Source organism: Cystoisospora suis (assembly GCF_002600585.1).
Source record: "Cystoisospora suis strain Wien I chromosome Unknown contig_1255, whole genome shotgun sequence".
NCBI lineage: Eukaryota > Apicomplexa > Conoidasida > Eucoccidiorida > Sarcocystidae > Cystoisospora > Cystoisospora suis.
Genome location: NW_027154055.1, coordinates 33,642 through 51,166, shown reverse-complemented (window position 1 = coordinate 51,166; position 17,525 = coordinate 33,642). Strand labels below are relative to the sequence as shown.

At 53.1% G+C, this 17,525-nt stretch overlaps 1 protein-coding gene across 1 annotated transcript; it reads right to left on the bottom strand.

The window, feature by feature from the left end:
• Nucleotides 1–1,661: 1,661 nt before the first annotated feature.
• Nucleotides 1,662–17,006, bottom strand: CSUI_002984 (uncharacterized protein). The gene is made up of 14 exons (XM_068063182.1): nucleotides 14,403–17,006; nucleotides 13,034–13,504; nucleotides 12,450–12,561; nucleotides 11,794–11,906; nucleotides 11,385–11,454; nucleotides 10,431–10,558; nucleotides 9,944–10,013; nucleotides 9,580–9,698; nucleotides 8,758–8,835; nucleotides 8,194–8,338; nucleotides 7,587–7,747; nucleotides 6,958–7,041; nucleotides 5,243–6,520; nucleotides 1,662–4,814 (listed from the first exon to the last, which is right to left on the bottom strand). The coding sequence occupies exons 1-14, from the start codon at nucleotides 15,486–15,488 to the stop codon at nucleotides 2,796–2,798; spliced, it is 5,934 nt and encodes a 1,977-aa protein (XP_067924847.1). The 5' UTR covers nucleotides 15,489–17,006; the 3' UTR covers nucleotides 1,662–2,795.
• Nucleotides 17,007–17,525: the final 519 nt, after the last annotated feature.

The following is a 17,525-nucleotide window of genomic DNA, read 5'->3' as shown; positions in this document are numbered from 1 at the left end:
ACAGAAATGGCACACAATGTCGTTTTCGCTGATACCAAAACAGCATACCCAGCACCAGATGACGGCTCATGCTTTCACTCTTCACCAGGGTGCGAATCCAGACGCGGTCACACGGTTTCTTCCACACTACTTCCCGGCCCGTGGCCCGAGTATACGGGCAACTCCTAAGCCGCCCGGATATGTCGCGTCATTCGGGAGATGTCAGGTCTCTCGTCAGCCGCAGTGAGACTGTCTTACGCCGCCCAGCAGCGAAGTCGGAACTCCTTCCCGTGCTCTCACCGCTCCTAGACGAGTAGCTGGTGCCTGGCCTCCGAAAAAACCGAGCTCTTCTCAGTACCATGGATGTCCCGCATCGCAAGAAAACAACTTCACCCTTAAGCAAGCCTCGGCCTTCGCTTGCAACTTGCTCTCAAATGCCTACAAGCACTCCTCTTTCAAAATGACAGATGCGGGGCTTGCCACAGTAATGCCAGCACTGTCTGGGTCCGCCTATCATGCAGCCCCTGTTGCGACAGAAACGGTTCGAGACCCAACTACATACGTGAACGAAGAAATGCTGAGGTAATCCACCTGCACATCTCCGTAACACACACACCACATGTGGCGACGTGCAAGGGACTTTCTGCAATCCTCTCCCACAAGCCAGCTAGGAAGAAACCCCGTACAAGTGTCTGTTCTGATATTCAATGGTCATCCGTCTGCGACAACACGCGTGCCCTCCTGAGGCAAACAGCAGTCTTCGAGAACCCACAATCCACTGCACACGGCCGAAGACAGCAGCAGACCCCCCCCTTTCCCCCCCTCATCACTAGCACACATTCTGTAGGGCACATGCGAATTCGTTCGTAATCGTTACGAGCAAACGTCGTAACACCTACTCAAAGGGCGCCGGGGGACAGCACCAATCACTTGCTCTCCCACATCCCAAGAGCTTATCTCTGCAATACGCCTCACATCCTACGGAGACGCAAGATGCGCTCAGCTACGGCGAGCGAGTGCACCCACCTCACTCCTCTTTTCACCTATGCCTCTGAAACGGCTGGGAAGAGGGTCGGAATGAAGAAAGGTAACAATGTGTTACAATGCGATACCACATAGCTACCGAAGAGGGACGACGTCTGGCGGGGATGGTCTGCATCGCCTTGCCCTTTACTCTCAGTACGCTGACGTTCCGCGTAGGGAATCTATGATCAAAAAAGGTGTGAAGAAATGCACACGGATGCTGCAAACCTCTGGTCATGACGTATGCAGTCCAATTTTACCTACGCGAAAGTTCACCGAAACTGAAGCGAAAGCCCTGCCGCGCATGCCAGTCCCCCAAAAGTCGCCGACAGCTACTCAACTATGCCGAGGCACCGCGACAACGGCCTCCGACGCCCTACTACTGCAACCGGAAAGACTGCCTTCGCGTCAGGGTAGAAGAACACCATTCCCCTAACACTAGCTACCTATGTATGTGATCCGGCAGCTAAAAACGTGCATTTCCGGCGACGCTGACACTGCAGCGATAAACGCACAAACGGGTTGGTATTTCTATGCCAAGAGGAGAGAGGCTGTTTGAGAGAGCCGCCTGTGGGCTTCAGAGGTCAGCGGCTGGAAACGCAGAATCTTGAACGTGGCTGTTCAACGTCCTCGGCTGGCCTGTTTCGCCGGTCACTCACTGCAGCTCCGATGAGTCTCGGTAGTTCCAGTCCCCTTACATAGCCACAACCACCGCCGTTCATTGGCCGAGGAACGGAGAGCATGAAGACACGCTCTCACCAGGAAGCAGCTACCACACACTGGGCCTCTCTTTCTCNNCCCCCCCCCCAACTGAAAGTCTCCTCTTCCACTCGTCTCGAAAAAAAAAATCTGTCCCTTCGAACATCCAACGCAATTCAGCATCCTTTTCTCTCTTCGCTCTGCGTCACATGGAGGCCCGTCCGGCTTGAAACAAACTGCGACACGAGAGCCGCTTCTGTCGCTGGTGGAGCTCTATGAGCAGCCCACAATCGTGGCATCCCCCCGACCTGAAGGCCGCTGATTCACTCCAAGCAACTTCATTCCTCTTTTGCGCTTTGTAAAGGCTCTTGCCAGACACGATGGCTGTCCAGAGGCGCCCCTGATCATATCTCCCTCTCCTGCGGTAGCACTCATTGACTGTCTGTAACTCTTTTCGTCGTGGATGCCAACGAAGAAGTCTTCACAACGCATCCATCCGCCGCCCACATTCTTCGTTCATCTTCTCGCATAGAGGACCTTCCTCTGTCTGACTCTTTCCTGACCCACCACCACCGGGAGCAGGAACCTGCCCACCACGCGGGAATTACTTTTCCTGACGAATCCGGAAGAAAGGACGGCCAGGGGAAGCTTTTTCCAAGCGCTGATAAGAAACAACAGATGCGGTTGACTCCACGCCAGTCCCCGTATGGTCGGAAGTCACGTTACAAGGATGAGAATACGCAACAAAACTACAAAATCCTACCGTTTGTTTCTCTGGCGAGACCGTCAGGAAGGCGCTTTATAGTGTTCGATCCCTGGTGAAAAAACAACGATTCACGCGCCCTTAGGCAACCCGTGCGGAAAGCGCTTGCTGACCACGACTATCTTTTGGCTCTCCGCAGCAGCTTCTCTCAAGTAGCGAACCCACTCATAACCCTTTCCAGACCACACCAAAGGAGATTCTTCTTCGCCCTGAATGGACGCTCGGCGACTGCACCGGAGGGAGCTGCCCTGCACCGCCATGTTTACGAAAATGTGCCTGCCCCGCCTCGGCGGGAAGTGTGAAAGCTTAATTGGCCCTTCCTAGAGCCGCTTCACTGCAGGCGTTGTTGCTGACAATGTTGCACTGCAGGCTGCTGCATTAATGGCTGCTGGTGGTCTTGCTGGCGAAGTCCAAGCAACACTGCTTGCTGCTGCTGCTGCCCTAAAACACTTTGGCCGTAGCACCCTACGAACTTGTCTCCTTCACTACGCCCCACTCCCCACTGCGACTGTTGATGCTGCAGGGCTGCTGTTAGCTGTTGCTGGTGAATCTGCTGCTGCTGTTGTAAGTGCTGAGCTTGCAATGCCTGTTGCTGCTGTTGTTGTTGTGCAGCTGCCAACATCTCGGGAGTCGGGACCCCTCCTGAAGGTAACTGTTGGTCATTGCGGTTCAGTTGTCGGCCATCAGCAGCTTCCGGTGCAGAAGACGGTTTGAGCGGTTGCTGAGAGGAGTTTCCTCCAGTCGTTTTGTCGCTCATCTGCTGGTCTCCCTGCAGTACCGCCACTCCATCCCGTCCCACTGTCTGTTGAGGAGACGTCATACTACTGCCCGCTGCTCCCTCGACTACGGCGACATTACTTTGGCCTGGACCCCCTGCTCCTAGAGTAGCTGCCAGCGTACCGACTCGGCCTCCCAGCATTGAAGGAGAGGAGGTATTGAACTGTTGCTGTTGCTGTATCTGTTGCTGTTGCATCTGTTGCTGTTGCTGCTGCATCTGTTGCTGTTGCTGTTGCATCTGCTGCTGGATCTGCTGTTGCACCTGTTGCTGTTGCATCTGCTGCTGCTGTTGCATCTGTTGCTGTTGCATCTGCTGCTGAATCTGCTGTTGTTGTTGTTGCTGTTGCATCTGCTGCTGTTGCTGGGATTGATGCATGAACTGCATGTGCTGTTGAATCTGCAAAATTTGCTGCTGATCCTGCAGATTTCTTTGCTCAAAGTAGAGCTGCTGCACTTGAAGTTGCAAGTGCTGCAGCTGTAATTGACGTAGCTGCTGGACTTGCTCGGCGGTCATACTCATTCCGCTCGGCCAACCCGGCCCCCCGGTCGGATTGGAACCCCCGCTGGCTGGGTTGCCTCTGGCAACGACCACCTGCTGCATCTGGAGTTGCAGCTGCTGAAGCTGCTGTTGAAAACGAACTTTCTGCTGCTGCAACTGCAGCTGAAGGCTCTGAAGAAACTGGATCTGTGATGGGGTCATATTCTGTTGTTGCTGACTTAGCTGATGGACTTGCATGCGCAGCGGAGCTAAAAGCTGTTGTCGTAGTAGTACCTGCTGCTGCAGCAGTTGCATCTGCTGGTCTGCATTAGCAGCGGGCGCGGCTGTTGCAGCAACAGGAGCAGACGCTGCTCCCCCTAGAGGGCCTGAGCTTGCCCCCGCGTTGCTTAAAGTGCCTGTTAGGTCAGTACCTATCAGCGCCGGTGTCTGCTGTGGTAACTGTAATGAACCCGGCAGTGGAGCAGTCTGCGTAACGGCGCCAAACTGAGAGCAAGGCGCGTTAGAGGCAGGCTGGGGGGTCGCTTGGCTTGAAAAAGTAGACCCTGAATTCATAGACATCGACACATCTCCTCCAGAGCTGCTTGACGGACTCTGGCGCTGGCCGCCTGGAGCTGAGAGCACTCCGCCGTAACTCAGGTTAGATGTCTGAGACAAACTCGAAGCACCGGTCTCACCAACCCCCCTTCCACCTGAGGGCATTGCAGAAAGATTCCCGTCCTTTGGCTGCTGCGAACCTAGACGGACTTCATTTTCCTCCAGTAAGTCTGCCCCTGCCTTCGCGACCGTAAGCAGAGCAGGCGGCAATGAGACGCGTGCATCAACGAAGTCCTTAGCAGCAGTGTTCATTGAAGTCTCTCCATCTGCTGGAGATGATGTCTTGCCCACCTCAGCACCTGCTGATCTGGTTTTACTCTCCACCTCGCCACCTGTGGGCAACGAAGTCTCCTTCTCACCGAGGGCGGATGGCTGCTCTCCTTGCATGGCGCTTTTTTTCTCTGAGGATTCACCTGACAATCCTGAGGTCCCCTCTGTCTCTAAGCGAGTCGTCGACAAGGTTTTAAAGAATGACAGAACCTGAGCAAACAGTCCAGCCCACAACATATCACCTCACAACTAACAGTCTATTGATTGTCTTTGGAATCTCCTGAGCGAGAAAAAAATAGTGCGTGCCTGCTTGCATGGGTACCTTCACCATGTCATCCACTAATCACGTTGATCTCATCCCCGCAGAACCGCCATAACACAGTTCAGCATCAACCGCCTGCGATGGAAGGTCAACAGGTCAAATGACGTCTGGCCGAGGGCTGTCGCACTGGTATACTGATTACACGGGAATAAGGAACCACAACGGGGGGATCGATTTCCTAGTGAAGAAGCAACGCAAGTCGAATAGATAACAGAGCCGATCGAGCTCGGTGCCTGTCGACCGAGCATAAACTGGTTCATCTACTTTGACTAGTATACTCATTTGCACCACCACTACTTCGGATGACTAGACGTACATCGTAAGCAGTGAAAACGCGTCGTGAAGTTCGTCCGTTGTCTCCTCCAGGGTCTCCTTCCTTTGACGACTCGCGAGATGCTACGGTGCTTTCTCCTTGTTCCCTGTGCTGCTGAACTTCGTTCTTCCCTTTCGTCCCCCGCCCTTCCACGGCAGCATCTGCTCCGCTACCTTCTCCCTGGGAAGAACCGCCCGAACTGTTCACTTCCCTCGTCCTTTCTCTTGTTGTTGAGTCACCACCTTCCGCTCCTCTATTAGAATCACAACTCTCTCCTTTTCTACCGCCCTCATCACCTTCTCTTGTCCCACTGACACTCACCCGGAGTGCCTCCAACTGACTTAACATACCGGCGACGTTAACGAGCTGATCCTCGACAGCCTCTCGAATCTTCGCTGCCGCTTGTCTCCTTCGCCCCCCTCTGTCGTCCTTCTCCGGACTTGCCTCATCTTTCATTCCAGCATAACCCTCCGAACTACTGCCATCAACCGGAGTCGCCTCATCCAACTCACCCGCTTCTTCCTGTCTAACACGGTCAGTCCCTGACTCCTTCACTTCTTCAACATCTCCTGCTGTCGGACCCTCTCCTTGTTGGAGAAGCTGAAGGGGAGGCGCCGGTGGTGGAAAGGTCATCAAGGCAAGATGCATAGCCGAATAGACAGCATTACCAGCCATCAGTTGTGTCGGCCCCAAAGGCACCCCGGCTCCTGCGTTGGAGCCCCACAAGGATACCTGCTGCTGACTGCCTGTACCGAGTACACCCGCTGCGCCGCCACCGGCTCCGACAACAAAATTTCCTAGCATGCTTCCGTACTGCTGTTGAATAGCAAATGTAGATAGAAGAAGAGGACAGTGAGGTAGTAAAGGAGCAGACACACCCCCTCCCCCTGAAACCGCAGCAGCTGCGCCCGCTGCCAGAGCTGCAGCTGCAGCCGCTGCAGCCGCTGCTGCTGCAGGAGTTCCTCCTGCTGAAGACATCCCTGCAGAGGATGCTAACGCCAATGCTGATGACAGCGAATAAGGAGGACCAGATGTCGTTACAGAGGAAGAAGAAGAAGACGAAGGAGTGGGTCCGCCTGTGACTTGCTGCTGTTGCTGCAGTTGTTGAGGAGCTAGTCCACCAGGATACTGAGACGACGGCACAACGGTCGTACCAAACGGTGACGCGGAGAATGGATGAGACGACGAACCAGACAAGGATGGTAAAGAGGAATAGTCGAGGGAATTACCGGTGGACGATGCATCGGAGCCAGCTGTTGGGTGGCATGCTTCGAGTTGTTGCTGTGAGAGAAAAAGAAAAAGGACCTAGGAGGGGTATAGGCTTAAGAAGTCGATGTGACACCGGGACGATTCTTGCCAACAAGAACCGGAGGTGAAAACACACCGGCATGTCGTTGCGTCTGCCTACCACTGGAACCTTGCAAGAGCTCCGCGTAAGAGCACTCACGAAGAAGGCATGGCTATATGTGACACATGCGATTCGCCAGTAAAGACCATGCCACCTGAAAGAAGCCTCTGGGGTCCACGCATTACAGCCGCAGCCGGTCGTGAACAAAGAGACAGGAGGACGCGATTATGCCTGGAGCTATGGCCCGTTGTAGAAGGTTCACTTTTCAAAGCTATGAGTGAACGCTCATGACACCGTAAACTGCGGGGGTGACATACAGGAAGTCAGCAGAGTCTTGAATGACTGTGTGATCGCTGGCATACACGCTTACCATTTCAATGCGTTGATTACGAGCCTGTAGGCGGGTTCCGCGATCTCGCGGTCCTCGAAGACGATTTCGCATCATTATCCGGTACTGGGGACAACCAAACATGGGAGCGACCCGACTCGTCATAAGCATAGGAGAGAAGAGTATCTCTAACTCCAACGTACGCGAAGCACTACTGGTAAGAGTGCATTTGCACAGACAGGTAGGAAAAGAAATGTTTCTATCCCTTTATGTTTGGATGCAAATTCCGAAGATATACGTAAGCGCCCACACACAAACGCTCACAATGGAACAAAGACCTACTACTACAACAGAGAGAACCAGGAAATGTCCTTGCACACAAACACAAGCTGTGCGTACAATCCCCTGTTCCACAAAGACATCAGCAAGTCTCTGAGAGGGGGGACAGCATATCACCCGGCATGATAGGAACACGTCCGGCTCTTCGAGAGACCCTTGAAGGACAGAGTTGATCACTGGATAATCAGAGGGAGTAAACGAACAGAAACAGTTATACGGAGTGATGAGGCATTTCCTCACAGACACCCCCCACGAGTATAGATCACCGCGGGTCTTCGCTTCACCCAAAATCCGGCTGCAAGAATGATTTCATGAACAACACCCCCGCATACCTCAATCGGACAACCACTGGCTTCTGCCGTGGCGCCTACATCTTCACCCCCGGGTGCTGTGGAAGTGCCGAGAACAGACAAGCCCCCTGATGCGGTCTTTGCTCTTAAGGCGGACAAGGAGCCGTCCACTCCTGACGCAGACGCCGCTGCAGCCGCAGCATCTGACACAAATAGACACAACACCCGCTGAAAAGAAACAGTGGCCGTGACGACCTTCACTTCATGAGTCTGCCGTCCCACATGCACTCGTGAACGGGTCGAAAGGTGAATGGGTTCAGAGAAAATACCGGAAAAGCACCAAATCTTTGAAACACCGGCTCCACCTCCATAGGACTGAATATGAACGTCCGTCGCTGCTAAGCCATGCAGGCAACACGAGACAGCCCACTGTTTTCGACAGATGCCGCACGTCTCTCCTCTCCCTGAACGAACTAGCAATGCAGGGACAAATTCGTATAGGCAAGTAAACCACAATCCCGGGAAAAAGGCAGTGGCTTGCGAGTGAATGCAGGCCTGCAATGTCTCATAAGAAAACTGACGAACGCGCCTACAACAGACCGTTCAACCCTCCTCCAGAGTCTCATAGAATGCGCACACCGTTGCTTACCTAAGCGTCGTTGCATCGCCTGCTGGCGCTCCTCCTGCTGTTTCTGTTGCTGTTGCCGGACCATATGGGCTGTGGCTGCAACTCGCAATTCCTCAGCCTGCTGTCGTAGCAAGGAAAGAAACGTCGTGTCTGGTTCCGCCGCCGTCTGAACAACGACAAAGCAAGTCAAAATGTATAGAACACCAGGATAAGTACACCTGCAACAGAATGAAAAACCACCGTATCTCCCACGCACCCCGACAAAAGCAACATGCACGAACCTTGAGCTTGTACAGAGTAGTCACTGTGGTATCTGTCAGTTTTCTCTTCTCTACTCGACTGCTGCTCGACTGTCCTGCAGTTCGTCTTACTGGCAGTTGGAATCAGGGCGACACCAGAGTTTCTACTCTCTTACCCCAGTCAGTCAGTGCAATCGAACAGGTTAAAATGTATATAGAAGCCTGTAATTTCTCAGTGCGAGGGCCGGGGAGGACAGAAGAAATATCCTCAAACGTAAGAAGCAGCCCAGGTAACGCCGACATGTGCACGGCCAGGTACCGTGGTCATCGCACCAGCATGACCTACCCTGACGGTCTCAATGAACTGAAGCAGCTGCTGCTCTGTCGACGCGATAAGCTGGTAGCGTCCTTCCCGCTGATCTTCCTGAGAGAGAGGTTCAACAAAGGAAAGTAGACTCCGATGGCACAACACGAAGCAGTCCAAAACCTCTCTCCAGTCTTCAGTGTATCCACACAGTCAGCAAGCGACCCCGCACACCTGACCCTTGAATGAAGTACTACGGGTCTAACAAGCACCGAAGACAAGAGATGTTAAGAAGCGAGCAGCAGCTGACTGGTCCGCGCACGACTACCGCAGCACGATGCGTCGCATACATTTGTTTGAAGAACCTAGTGTAACAAAAAACCATCTTGGACGGCTTTTGAAAAGCCGGACAGGGAATGTGAAGAAAGCGCTACACGCGAAAACTACGGATTACACACATCTTCAAGTACTATCGCACACCGTCTGATAGCCTCGAAGGGGGCGAAAACAACATATCTTCTCTAGATACCCCCCGCGAACAGAAGACGAAGAAAGGAAAATCACAACGCATGTACAGCTATATCAAGACTTTCATAAACACCTGCCTCCGCACAGAGAAGGAGATCAAAACTCGAGTACGACTCTGCATACACATACTGCCAGCTACACACGGGAGAATGCAAGATACAGCCGAGACCACTACATGTAGGCCGGACTCATCACTGAGGGCGACACTCGTCATCCATCGCTCTTCGGCAGCCACTGTACATACACCTCAACATCTCCTGAAATATGTACGCCTCGGAGTAACGTGCGCAAACAGATTTGTGTTGAAGATGCAGATTCAGTTACTTGACAGCTTACACGATAGAGGCGGAACTCAGGGGAATTCGGCTCTCGTATAAGCCAATAAACCAAGCCTTCAGGATCGACGTAGAAACACCCATCGCGGAGTTCCGCCTGGACGGTTGCGGGAGAAGTCTCTGTGCATTCAAGAAGAAAACACACAGTCTTTCGATTGCCGGCAGAATATCACTTGGTACAGCAGAGATAGATACCTCCTCCAACAGGCATGCAACTCGGCCTCAGGGAAAGAAGCTTCCCTCGGTCTGGCTGATGCAACCTGTGTAAGGCGCAGGAACGTGTACGCGCTTAGAGATAGATAGATAGATAGCGACCAACGGAGCCAGAAGCATGTGCCGAACATCTTCGTGTGCAGATAGCTTACCCACGTAGTGATGGATCGCCGTAGACTCGCCAACTGCACGGTTGACTAGGAGTCGCAGGACTCGAAGTCGCTGCAAATCATAACAAGGAGAACAGCGGAAGATGAATGAAGTGGACGTCCCTCGTAGAAAACGACGCCGCTGTCTCATCACAAAGACTAACACTCTACTTAGCGAGTAAAGCAGACGACTTCTGTTTTCTTTCCTCCTCCCTTCACATTGTTTTTGCAGACCTTCCATGAGCAATGTACACGCAGTCCGCAAGCACCGCCACCAAGTCTTTTCCCAAGCCGTGCTCTTTGAAAAAGCCCCCTAAGCCTGTAACTGTTCTTCATTCGTCGCCTACTGGTGTCCCTCCTGTGGTCGCAGATCATCTCCGCGAGCCTTCTGCATGAGTCAACATCTCTTTCAAGCTGAACATTCTATCATGCCAGCTGTCCCCGATGCGCAGCCAATACACTAATAGAGATACAAAGACACGGGCCTTACCTGGTAGGGGCGAACTTGCTCCCATGTCCTGACAGTGAACGGATTGATTTCTAGAGGAAAGAGCGCGTTGAAATCTGTCCCTTCTCGCTCATCTAATACCTTACACAAGAACTTTACAAGGTTATTTCCTAAAGACAAAACATACACCGGGCACGCCTTAAACTCAGATACATTCACTACCTATAAGATCACATAGCCTCATGACCCCACCATCACGCTGGCATTCAAACTGCCTTCATCATAAAGGTGAATGAATACATACACCTCTTTGAGACTGATAAACGACGTAGGCACAGACCTCCGACACTTCCTGTCCGCACATAAACAGATACATGAAGATATACACACATCATATCACACAACAGGAACGCGAAGTCCATGAACACACAGAGTTGTTCACCATGTACTTGGTCACTCGTCTGCTCCTCTCGAGAAGGCGGGTATATGTACTCCTGCACGTATACAGAGCAGCATGTAACCTCAGTGCGGCCAGTTCAACCTGTCGCTTCATGGAGTACGTTTAACCGAGGCGAGAACAGACGTATTACCACTCCGACAGGGGAAGATTTCTCAACGCTGGATATAGTCACTGTGATTCAATGGAGTGTTCACGCTGCACGTAGGGAAGACGCGTCTGTAATTAGACTATTATCTCATTTCTGTCCAGAAACCGTACTTCGCCCGAGGCAAAAGAAGCGTAGGGGAGAGAGAACTGAAGATGCCTAGTCTGTAGAAAGACAGAAAGTAGGTTATCGTAGCATCTAAATCGTCCATGTATATGAGAGGAAGAAAGGGTGAAGAGATCTGATGGACCCACAGGGGTAGCCCTTGAAAAAGGCGGAAGCAACAGCCGGATGAGTTAGCACGCGTCGACAGAAACAACGCAGTTGCCCACCGACCTGTCCTGACCGAGAGGCCGTTGTCCTCACAGCTGACTCTGCCGAAGAAACATACCTGGGGTGTATCTGCGCCCGAAAAGAGCGGAGAGCCGCGAAAAAAATCGCGCGCCAAACTCTGTCAGTTCCTACAAACAAACGCCAAAAGAAAGGCAGCCGACTATGCGAGGACAAGAAACTTCATACTCTGCTGGTGTAATCCTTTCGCACAGTCTACTAAGTACGTGGGAGGCTCGTAACTCCTGGGTTCTCCTCGGCGAAAAGATGCGCGTAGCTCGACACCCGAGGCTATAATGATAGCACGCGGATACATGTGGATGACGAGGCAGCCATCGTGATGTAAGATAATGCATCAAGAAGCGACAGAATGAGACCTGCTAAGACACAGTGCATTCAGTATTGTGAGCGCATGAAGGCCAAAAACGACTGTGAAGTGAGAGGAGACGCAACAAGGAAAGCCGACTTACAGCTGTATTGACCATCTCTTCAAGAGCCGCAAATGTCCACTCTTCCATGCCAATGACAAGGCCAAAAAGTGAAAGAAACCGACAGATGATAACCCAGTGAGGATTCTCCTCCACTGCAAGAAAGCAAGCCAGCACAAGGCATAGAACCACGGGATGACGATCCTATTTCCCCCTGCGTAAGGTCGGAAAGAATCACTTTAGTCGGCCTTGTAGTTTTTCCAAAGGTATACTGCAGATTCCACGCGGCAGGACGTCACTGGTACAACATCATCGCACTTCTACAGATCGGAATGTCAAGAGCAAAATCCACAGGAAGAAGAAGGGCTTTTACTTGAAGAGATCTGAAAACCAAGAGGGTCTCGAGAACAAGACATAGTGTTGTGTGGACTTTACATAGCTACGAGAACGTGCAGGACTCTCAAAAGCCCGGGTGTACTCCTGACGAACAGAAACCTGAGAGCAAGCGAGATTTGTTGCACGCCAACTACGTCAAGCATGTGTCTGGCTCTGGAAGACGTCTTTTCTTCTTCCCTAGAATGAAACACGACTAAGAAAGATAGATGCATGGATACAGAAGGGATCTTCCGCAAAAACAGTTTGAAGAGAGAACACAACAGACTGAAGAAATCAGACAACGAGTACGTATGATGTCATACCTGAAATCCTTGTATCATCAGGGCGGCGCTGAATGCCATTGGGTAGATGCAACGGGACGTGCATCTCTTCTTCCTCCTCAAAAGTTCCGTCATAAGGCTCCAACAATTGATACTGCAAAAAAAATAGAAAAGAGGGGTGCACACGAACACAGTCGACAAGTCTGAGTTGAAAATCATACCCGTAAATGAGATATCAAAGGCAGTATAACATAGACGGATAGATGATCCATCAATCAAAGATGAGCAGCAGTAGTTGGGGCGGACAAAGAAACACAGACAAGAAACAACCTGCGAAGAGACCTTTACATTCTTCTGATAACCACAGACAGACAGCGGATTCCCGGCAAATGAAAACAAACAAAAGACTGTCATACTCACAATAGAATGATACAAATGAAACACTTAAAGAGACCGAGGCAGAGACCACCATCGATACACAGACTGATACGTTAAGTAGAACCACACGGGCCAACAAAAAGCCAGACTGAAGCGTTGATATCAACTTCCTTCGTCGTACTCAGAAACACGCAGACATTTCCTCAACATCACCATACACAACTGATACTATGTGTCTTGTATCTTACCTGAGACCCGTCTCCTTCCCCACCTCCCGAGTCCTCTAATTCTTCCTTTCCCGAAGCATCAACATTTGACCCGACTCCTGGCTTGTTTCCTTTGTTACTCTCCAGCTTAGCCCCCTCCCCTCCTGCAATCCCATTAACCGTTTCTTCTCCCTCTCCGGTCCCTCCTCCTCCGGGAGGAGAAACTGCAGAGTCCCCGCCAGCCTCAAATCCAGAAAGCTGTGTCTCTGGAGTTGTTGAGTCAGCAGTCAACTCCCAGGCAAATTCATCTTCAGGCCGAACAGATCGCAGGAGTCGCCTCGGGGGCTCGACGGCAGCAGACGTATCCTTTCGCTTTCTCTGTCTACCGCCTGAAAGCCCAGGCCCCCCCCCAGGAGTGTTGGACGACCCTCCTTCAACACCCCCTGCTCCAGCGTCGTCTCCTACATGTCTCTGCACTTCCTTGCGCCACAGGTTGTAAGCAACCTTATCACGCTAAAGAGGGATAAAAGATAAAAGGGCAAACGCATGGACTGCGGAGCTACAATCTCGCTTAACGCCGGAACAGCAGAAACCCTCCCTCACTCCATAGCTGAGTCCCTTCCGATACACGACAAACGTCGCAGTGCACAGCAACGCACACACCGCTTTCAAATCTCACAAACGCTCCCGATATATAGCCGGACGTGAAAGAAAGGAATCTGCTGCATGTCAATAACGTCGCCCACGGGAAGAAGCCGGCTACTGAGCCGACAATGAAGTCCCCCCTCAGCTCCTCTGAAGAAAAAAACCAGTCCCTTGTGCTGCGGGCACCTCCCGCGACTACGACTGTTTGAGACCTCACCGAAGTTGAGGCCCGTCCCCGGAGGTTGCAGAAGCGCTTCCTCACTGCTGCAGCGGAGCTTGAGTGCAGCTTACCGGCTCCCGAGTCGCCAACAAGACAGGCGAGCGAAAAGTGTAGAGAATAGGAGGTAGAAGTGCACTGAGCACATGTGCTGTTAGGGATCCTGCCGTGCAGGCAAGAACTGCAAGACCACCTCCTGAATAATGTAGCTGCAGTTCGCACGCTCCTGAATCACTAGACCACTCTACGGGAGTTGACTGTGCTTCGCCTGTGGAGTTGTAAGCCCTCTTTCTATGGTCACGGGTGTGATTAAAGTGCAAGTACGTTCCATACACGAGCGGGTCAAGGCATAAATCACATAGCCGAACACGCCCGTGAGAAGAGTGAATGAAAACTGTAGGACGCGAGCTCCACTGTTCCCTGTGAAAGAAGCCTCTCTGGCCGCGACTGCTTCCCTTTCTCTCCCTCGCTTCGGCGAAAGAACATTCCTGCCTCTATTGATGCTCTTCCATCCTCCAATTTTGCGGCCCTGCAGGCACGCGAGCTCACCTGCAACAAATACGCGTAGAGTTTTCCGTCTGGGGAGAGCCTCCACTCCTCGTTCGCGTCGAGAGGCCGAAGCCGCAGACCCTCGCGCTTCCGCGCAGGTCTTAGTCTCCACCTTTCTAGGGAAGCAGCAGCAAGGGGCGACCCTGCAGGATCATCTACGCCCCTGTTGGTATTAGGCCAACAAGATGTCGATGGAACGGCTGTTGAACTCGCCGGATCTGTCCCAGCAGGCGAAGGTTTCAGCAGCTCGGCATCCCCGCTGCTAGATCTTAAAGCTGGACACACGGGACCGTCTGCAAAGACACCTACAGAATCGTGTTGTTCTTCATCTGGTGCGTCCTCCGCAGTCCCTCCCCCACCGTCCCAGTGTGTCCCCAGACCCCCACCAGACGCGGGTGTGACAGAACCCGACGAAGTAGCGTGATCTGACACATGAGACCGGGCAGACAGATGGCACACAGCCCCTCCACCACCCAACCCAGATGCGCTGGATCCCGGCTGCCCCGGTGTCTCTATAGAAGGAGCTGATGAACAGGCCTCTGCCACATCTGTCTCTGACGCAGCGTCAGCACCGCGTGCAGCGCCGCCATCCTCGAGAAGTTTCCGACGAGAGCTACGGCTCACGCCGGTGTAAGTACGCTTGTAGATATTTTCCTGAGATTTGTTAGCACGACTGCCTCCACCACGAGTTCCACCACCTCGGCGCCCGCGCGTCGACGTAACAACAGAAGCCGTGTTGGGGCGAGACGGCGTGTAAAAGTGAGCAGACATTTCCTGCAGCATGTCAGTTGGTGTGGCGTTTGATTCCTGTGGAAACTGGGGCTGCTGTGTGAATTCCAGCCCCGTCGGGGGTTGTAGCTTAGGAGCAGCACCTACGGACATACCATTCTGCAAAGCACCTCTCTCGCGTCCAGTAGGCGGGGGTGAAGTCGGGGAAGTGCCACTGCTGTTGCTGCTAGCTGGTGAGGGACCTCGCGGCGTCAGCTGTTGAAGCTGCATGTGCGAAGGAGATTTGTAAGTGGGAAAAACCCGGTCTTGAAAAGGCTGCTGGAAACCCAGCTCCTGCTCTTCCGCCAGGTGCTGCATCTGCGTGCTCGCGCGCGCACACGCGCAGTGCCCCTAAGTGGTGGCGCCAAGCCGTGAAGCTTTAGTATGGGCTTAAATGAAGAGGTAGTCTACATGTAGAGGCCTGCACGCCCGCTGTCGCTGCTTGTATAGGTATCGAAAGAGAAGAACGTCCTTGTCGAAGTTCAGCGGTTCACCTTCACCCTGTGCGAGACGCTGTCAGAGAGGCCACGTGGATCTCGCGCGACAGCGAGGACCAGTTAGCGGCTCCGATCTACCCCGCAGCACGAGTTCGGCTTGTACACTAGGTAATCTGCTGAACTGTTTTGTCTCTCGGTCGAAAGAACGAAGGAAGAAACCGGGGCTTGAGCAAGGGGCCAGGGTTTCGCCTACCTCAACCCAAAGAGCAGGGCAAAGAGAAAGGGGACAAAACAGCAAATAAACACTGTGACTAAGCTTGGACACAGCAACACCACACCGGACAGGCGACGCATAGGTCGCGTCGTAATGACAGCCAACAGCGCGAGCCCTCAGGACGTGCCGGAGGGGCTGAGCGATGCCCGGCTCCACAGCGTTGGACAGTCTGACTCCAGAGGACAGCAGGGGGGCATGCGGCACCTAGGAAATACAAGCTCCACCGAGCAGAGAATAGTATCAGAACACCAGTAAAATGACTGGCGAGACCTCAGGAAAAGCCCAGGGGAACCAACCACTTCGATCCGATACGGCAGCGGAGAGGCACGGCCCCGAGGACAGAGAATCGAAGAGTAGCATGTGTTGGAACAAAAAGCCGGCGACCTTAGGAATCAGACTGGATGGTGCCATTTCAGACACACTGTTCACCAAAGAAAAAAAGGGGGCTTCCAGTACGCGGCCACGCAATTTTGCCGTATTCGTCGGCCGTCAAAAAGGCGCCGCTCGGCACAGAGCGAGCGCGGCTGAGACGGAGACCACTTTCGCCATTAGCAGATGCATCGGCAGCTCCGCTCCTTGTTGATCGTCGCTGCGTCTGTCGCGCGTTCTGTAAAGTGTGCATGAGGCGGGAGAGAGTGGGAGACGTGTACGGCGAAGTTCAGAAACTGAAGCTTTTAGGGGCTTCAACGAAAAGGACACGGGAAGACGGACACAAGTGGGAGAAAGAGGGACCTGGGCTTGGGATTGCCAAGTTCGAACCTCGCGCCTAAACTACGACAGAGAAGGCACCGCGATCATGTCTCCACCAGAACGCCGCAGCGGTCGTCCTTGACAAACAGTCAGCGATTCCGTGCTTCAGTGATTTTCCCTGAAATGTTTCCCGGGCACGGGGGAGATAGATGATGGGGGGTGGTACTTAGCGCTGCTGACCAAAGAAAGCTTGACAAAACAGACTGGAAGCAGGTTTCCACTACAGATGCAGGACACTCCGAGGAGACTAGCGGTTCCAGGAACAACCTCGGCAAAATGTCGAACACGACACAGGGTGAGCGAGGCCGGCGCATGAAGAAGCGCCTCGCCCTCGTCTGTTGAGACGGGACGAAGACTAGAAGGGAAGGACATCCGCAAACACCGGGTGCGCGCTATCGTGGTGATGACACAACTGGTCGTTGGTAGGCCTGGTGGGTGTTCCTTGCGTAGTTTAGCGGAAAGAAAAGAAGCCCGCGCAGCCCTGTAGCCTCACAGGTACAGATACCAACCACCTGGGAACGACCTGGAGCCTCCGGTTACGCACTTGCCATCTGCATGCGGTTGGCGAGCGCAGCAGCGAAACGGAGCGGCACAGAGTGCTTTTTTTTACCCATTCTCATGCTGCCGTAGGCAGCCACGCTGGTTTGCTAGAGAGACTGTTCCTAGCGTGGCGCCATTACAGGGCGGATCACGGATGATGGAGCGATTTTGTCCACCGCGCGCCACGGGCGCTTCACGAAACCCCCTAGTGGAGCTGACTCCTGGCTGCAAGTACGCGGCTAAGGTCTCGATGGCCGCCGACGCCGGACAGATGCCATGGCGATTGGGCCGGACGGGAAGGTATTTCCGAGAACTCCTGATCGTTTCGACTCACTCGTATCGCAATTACAATGC

Excerpts from the sequence above, each read along its gene's own strand:
- CSUI_002984 (XM_068063182.1), bottom strand. The coding sequence starts at position 15,488 with ATGCAGCACCTGGCGGAAGAGCAGGAGCTGGGTTTCCAGCAGCCTTTT. Across the intron at positions 11,907-12,449 it reads TGATGATACAAGGATTTCAG|TGGAGGAGAATCCTCACTGG; the intron begins GTATGACATCAT and ends GCTTTCTTGCAG. Across the intron at positions 10,559-11,384 it reads CGGGCGCAGATACACCCCAG|GAAATAACCTTGTAAAGTTC; the intron begins GTATGTTTCTTC and ends TTTTGTCTTTAG.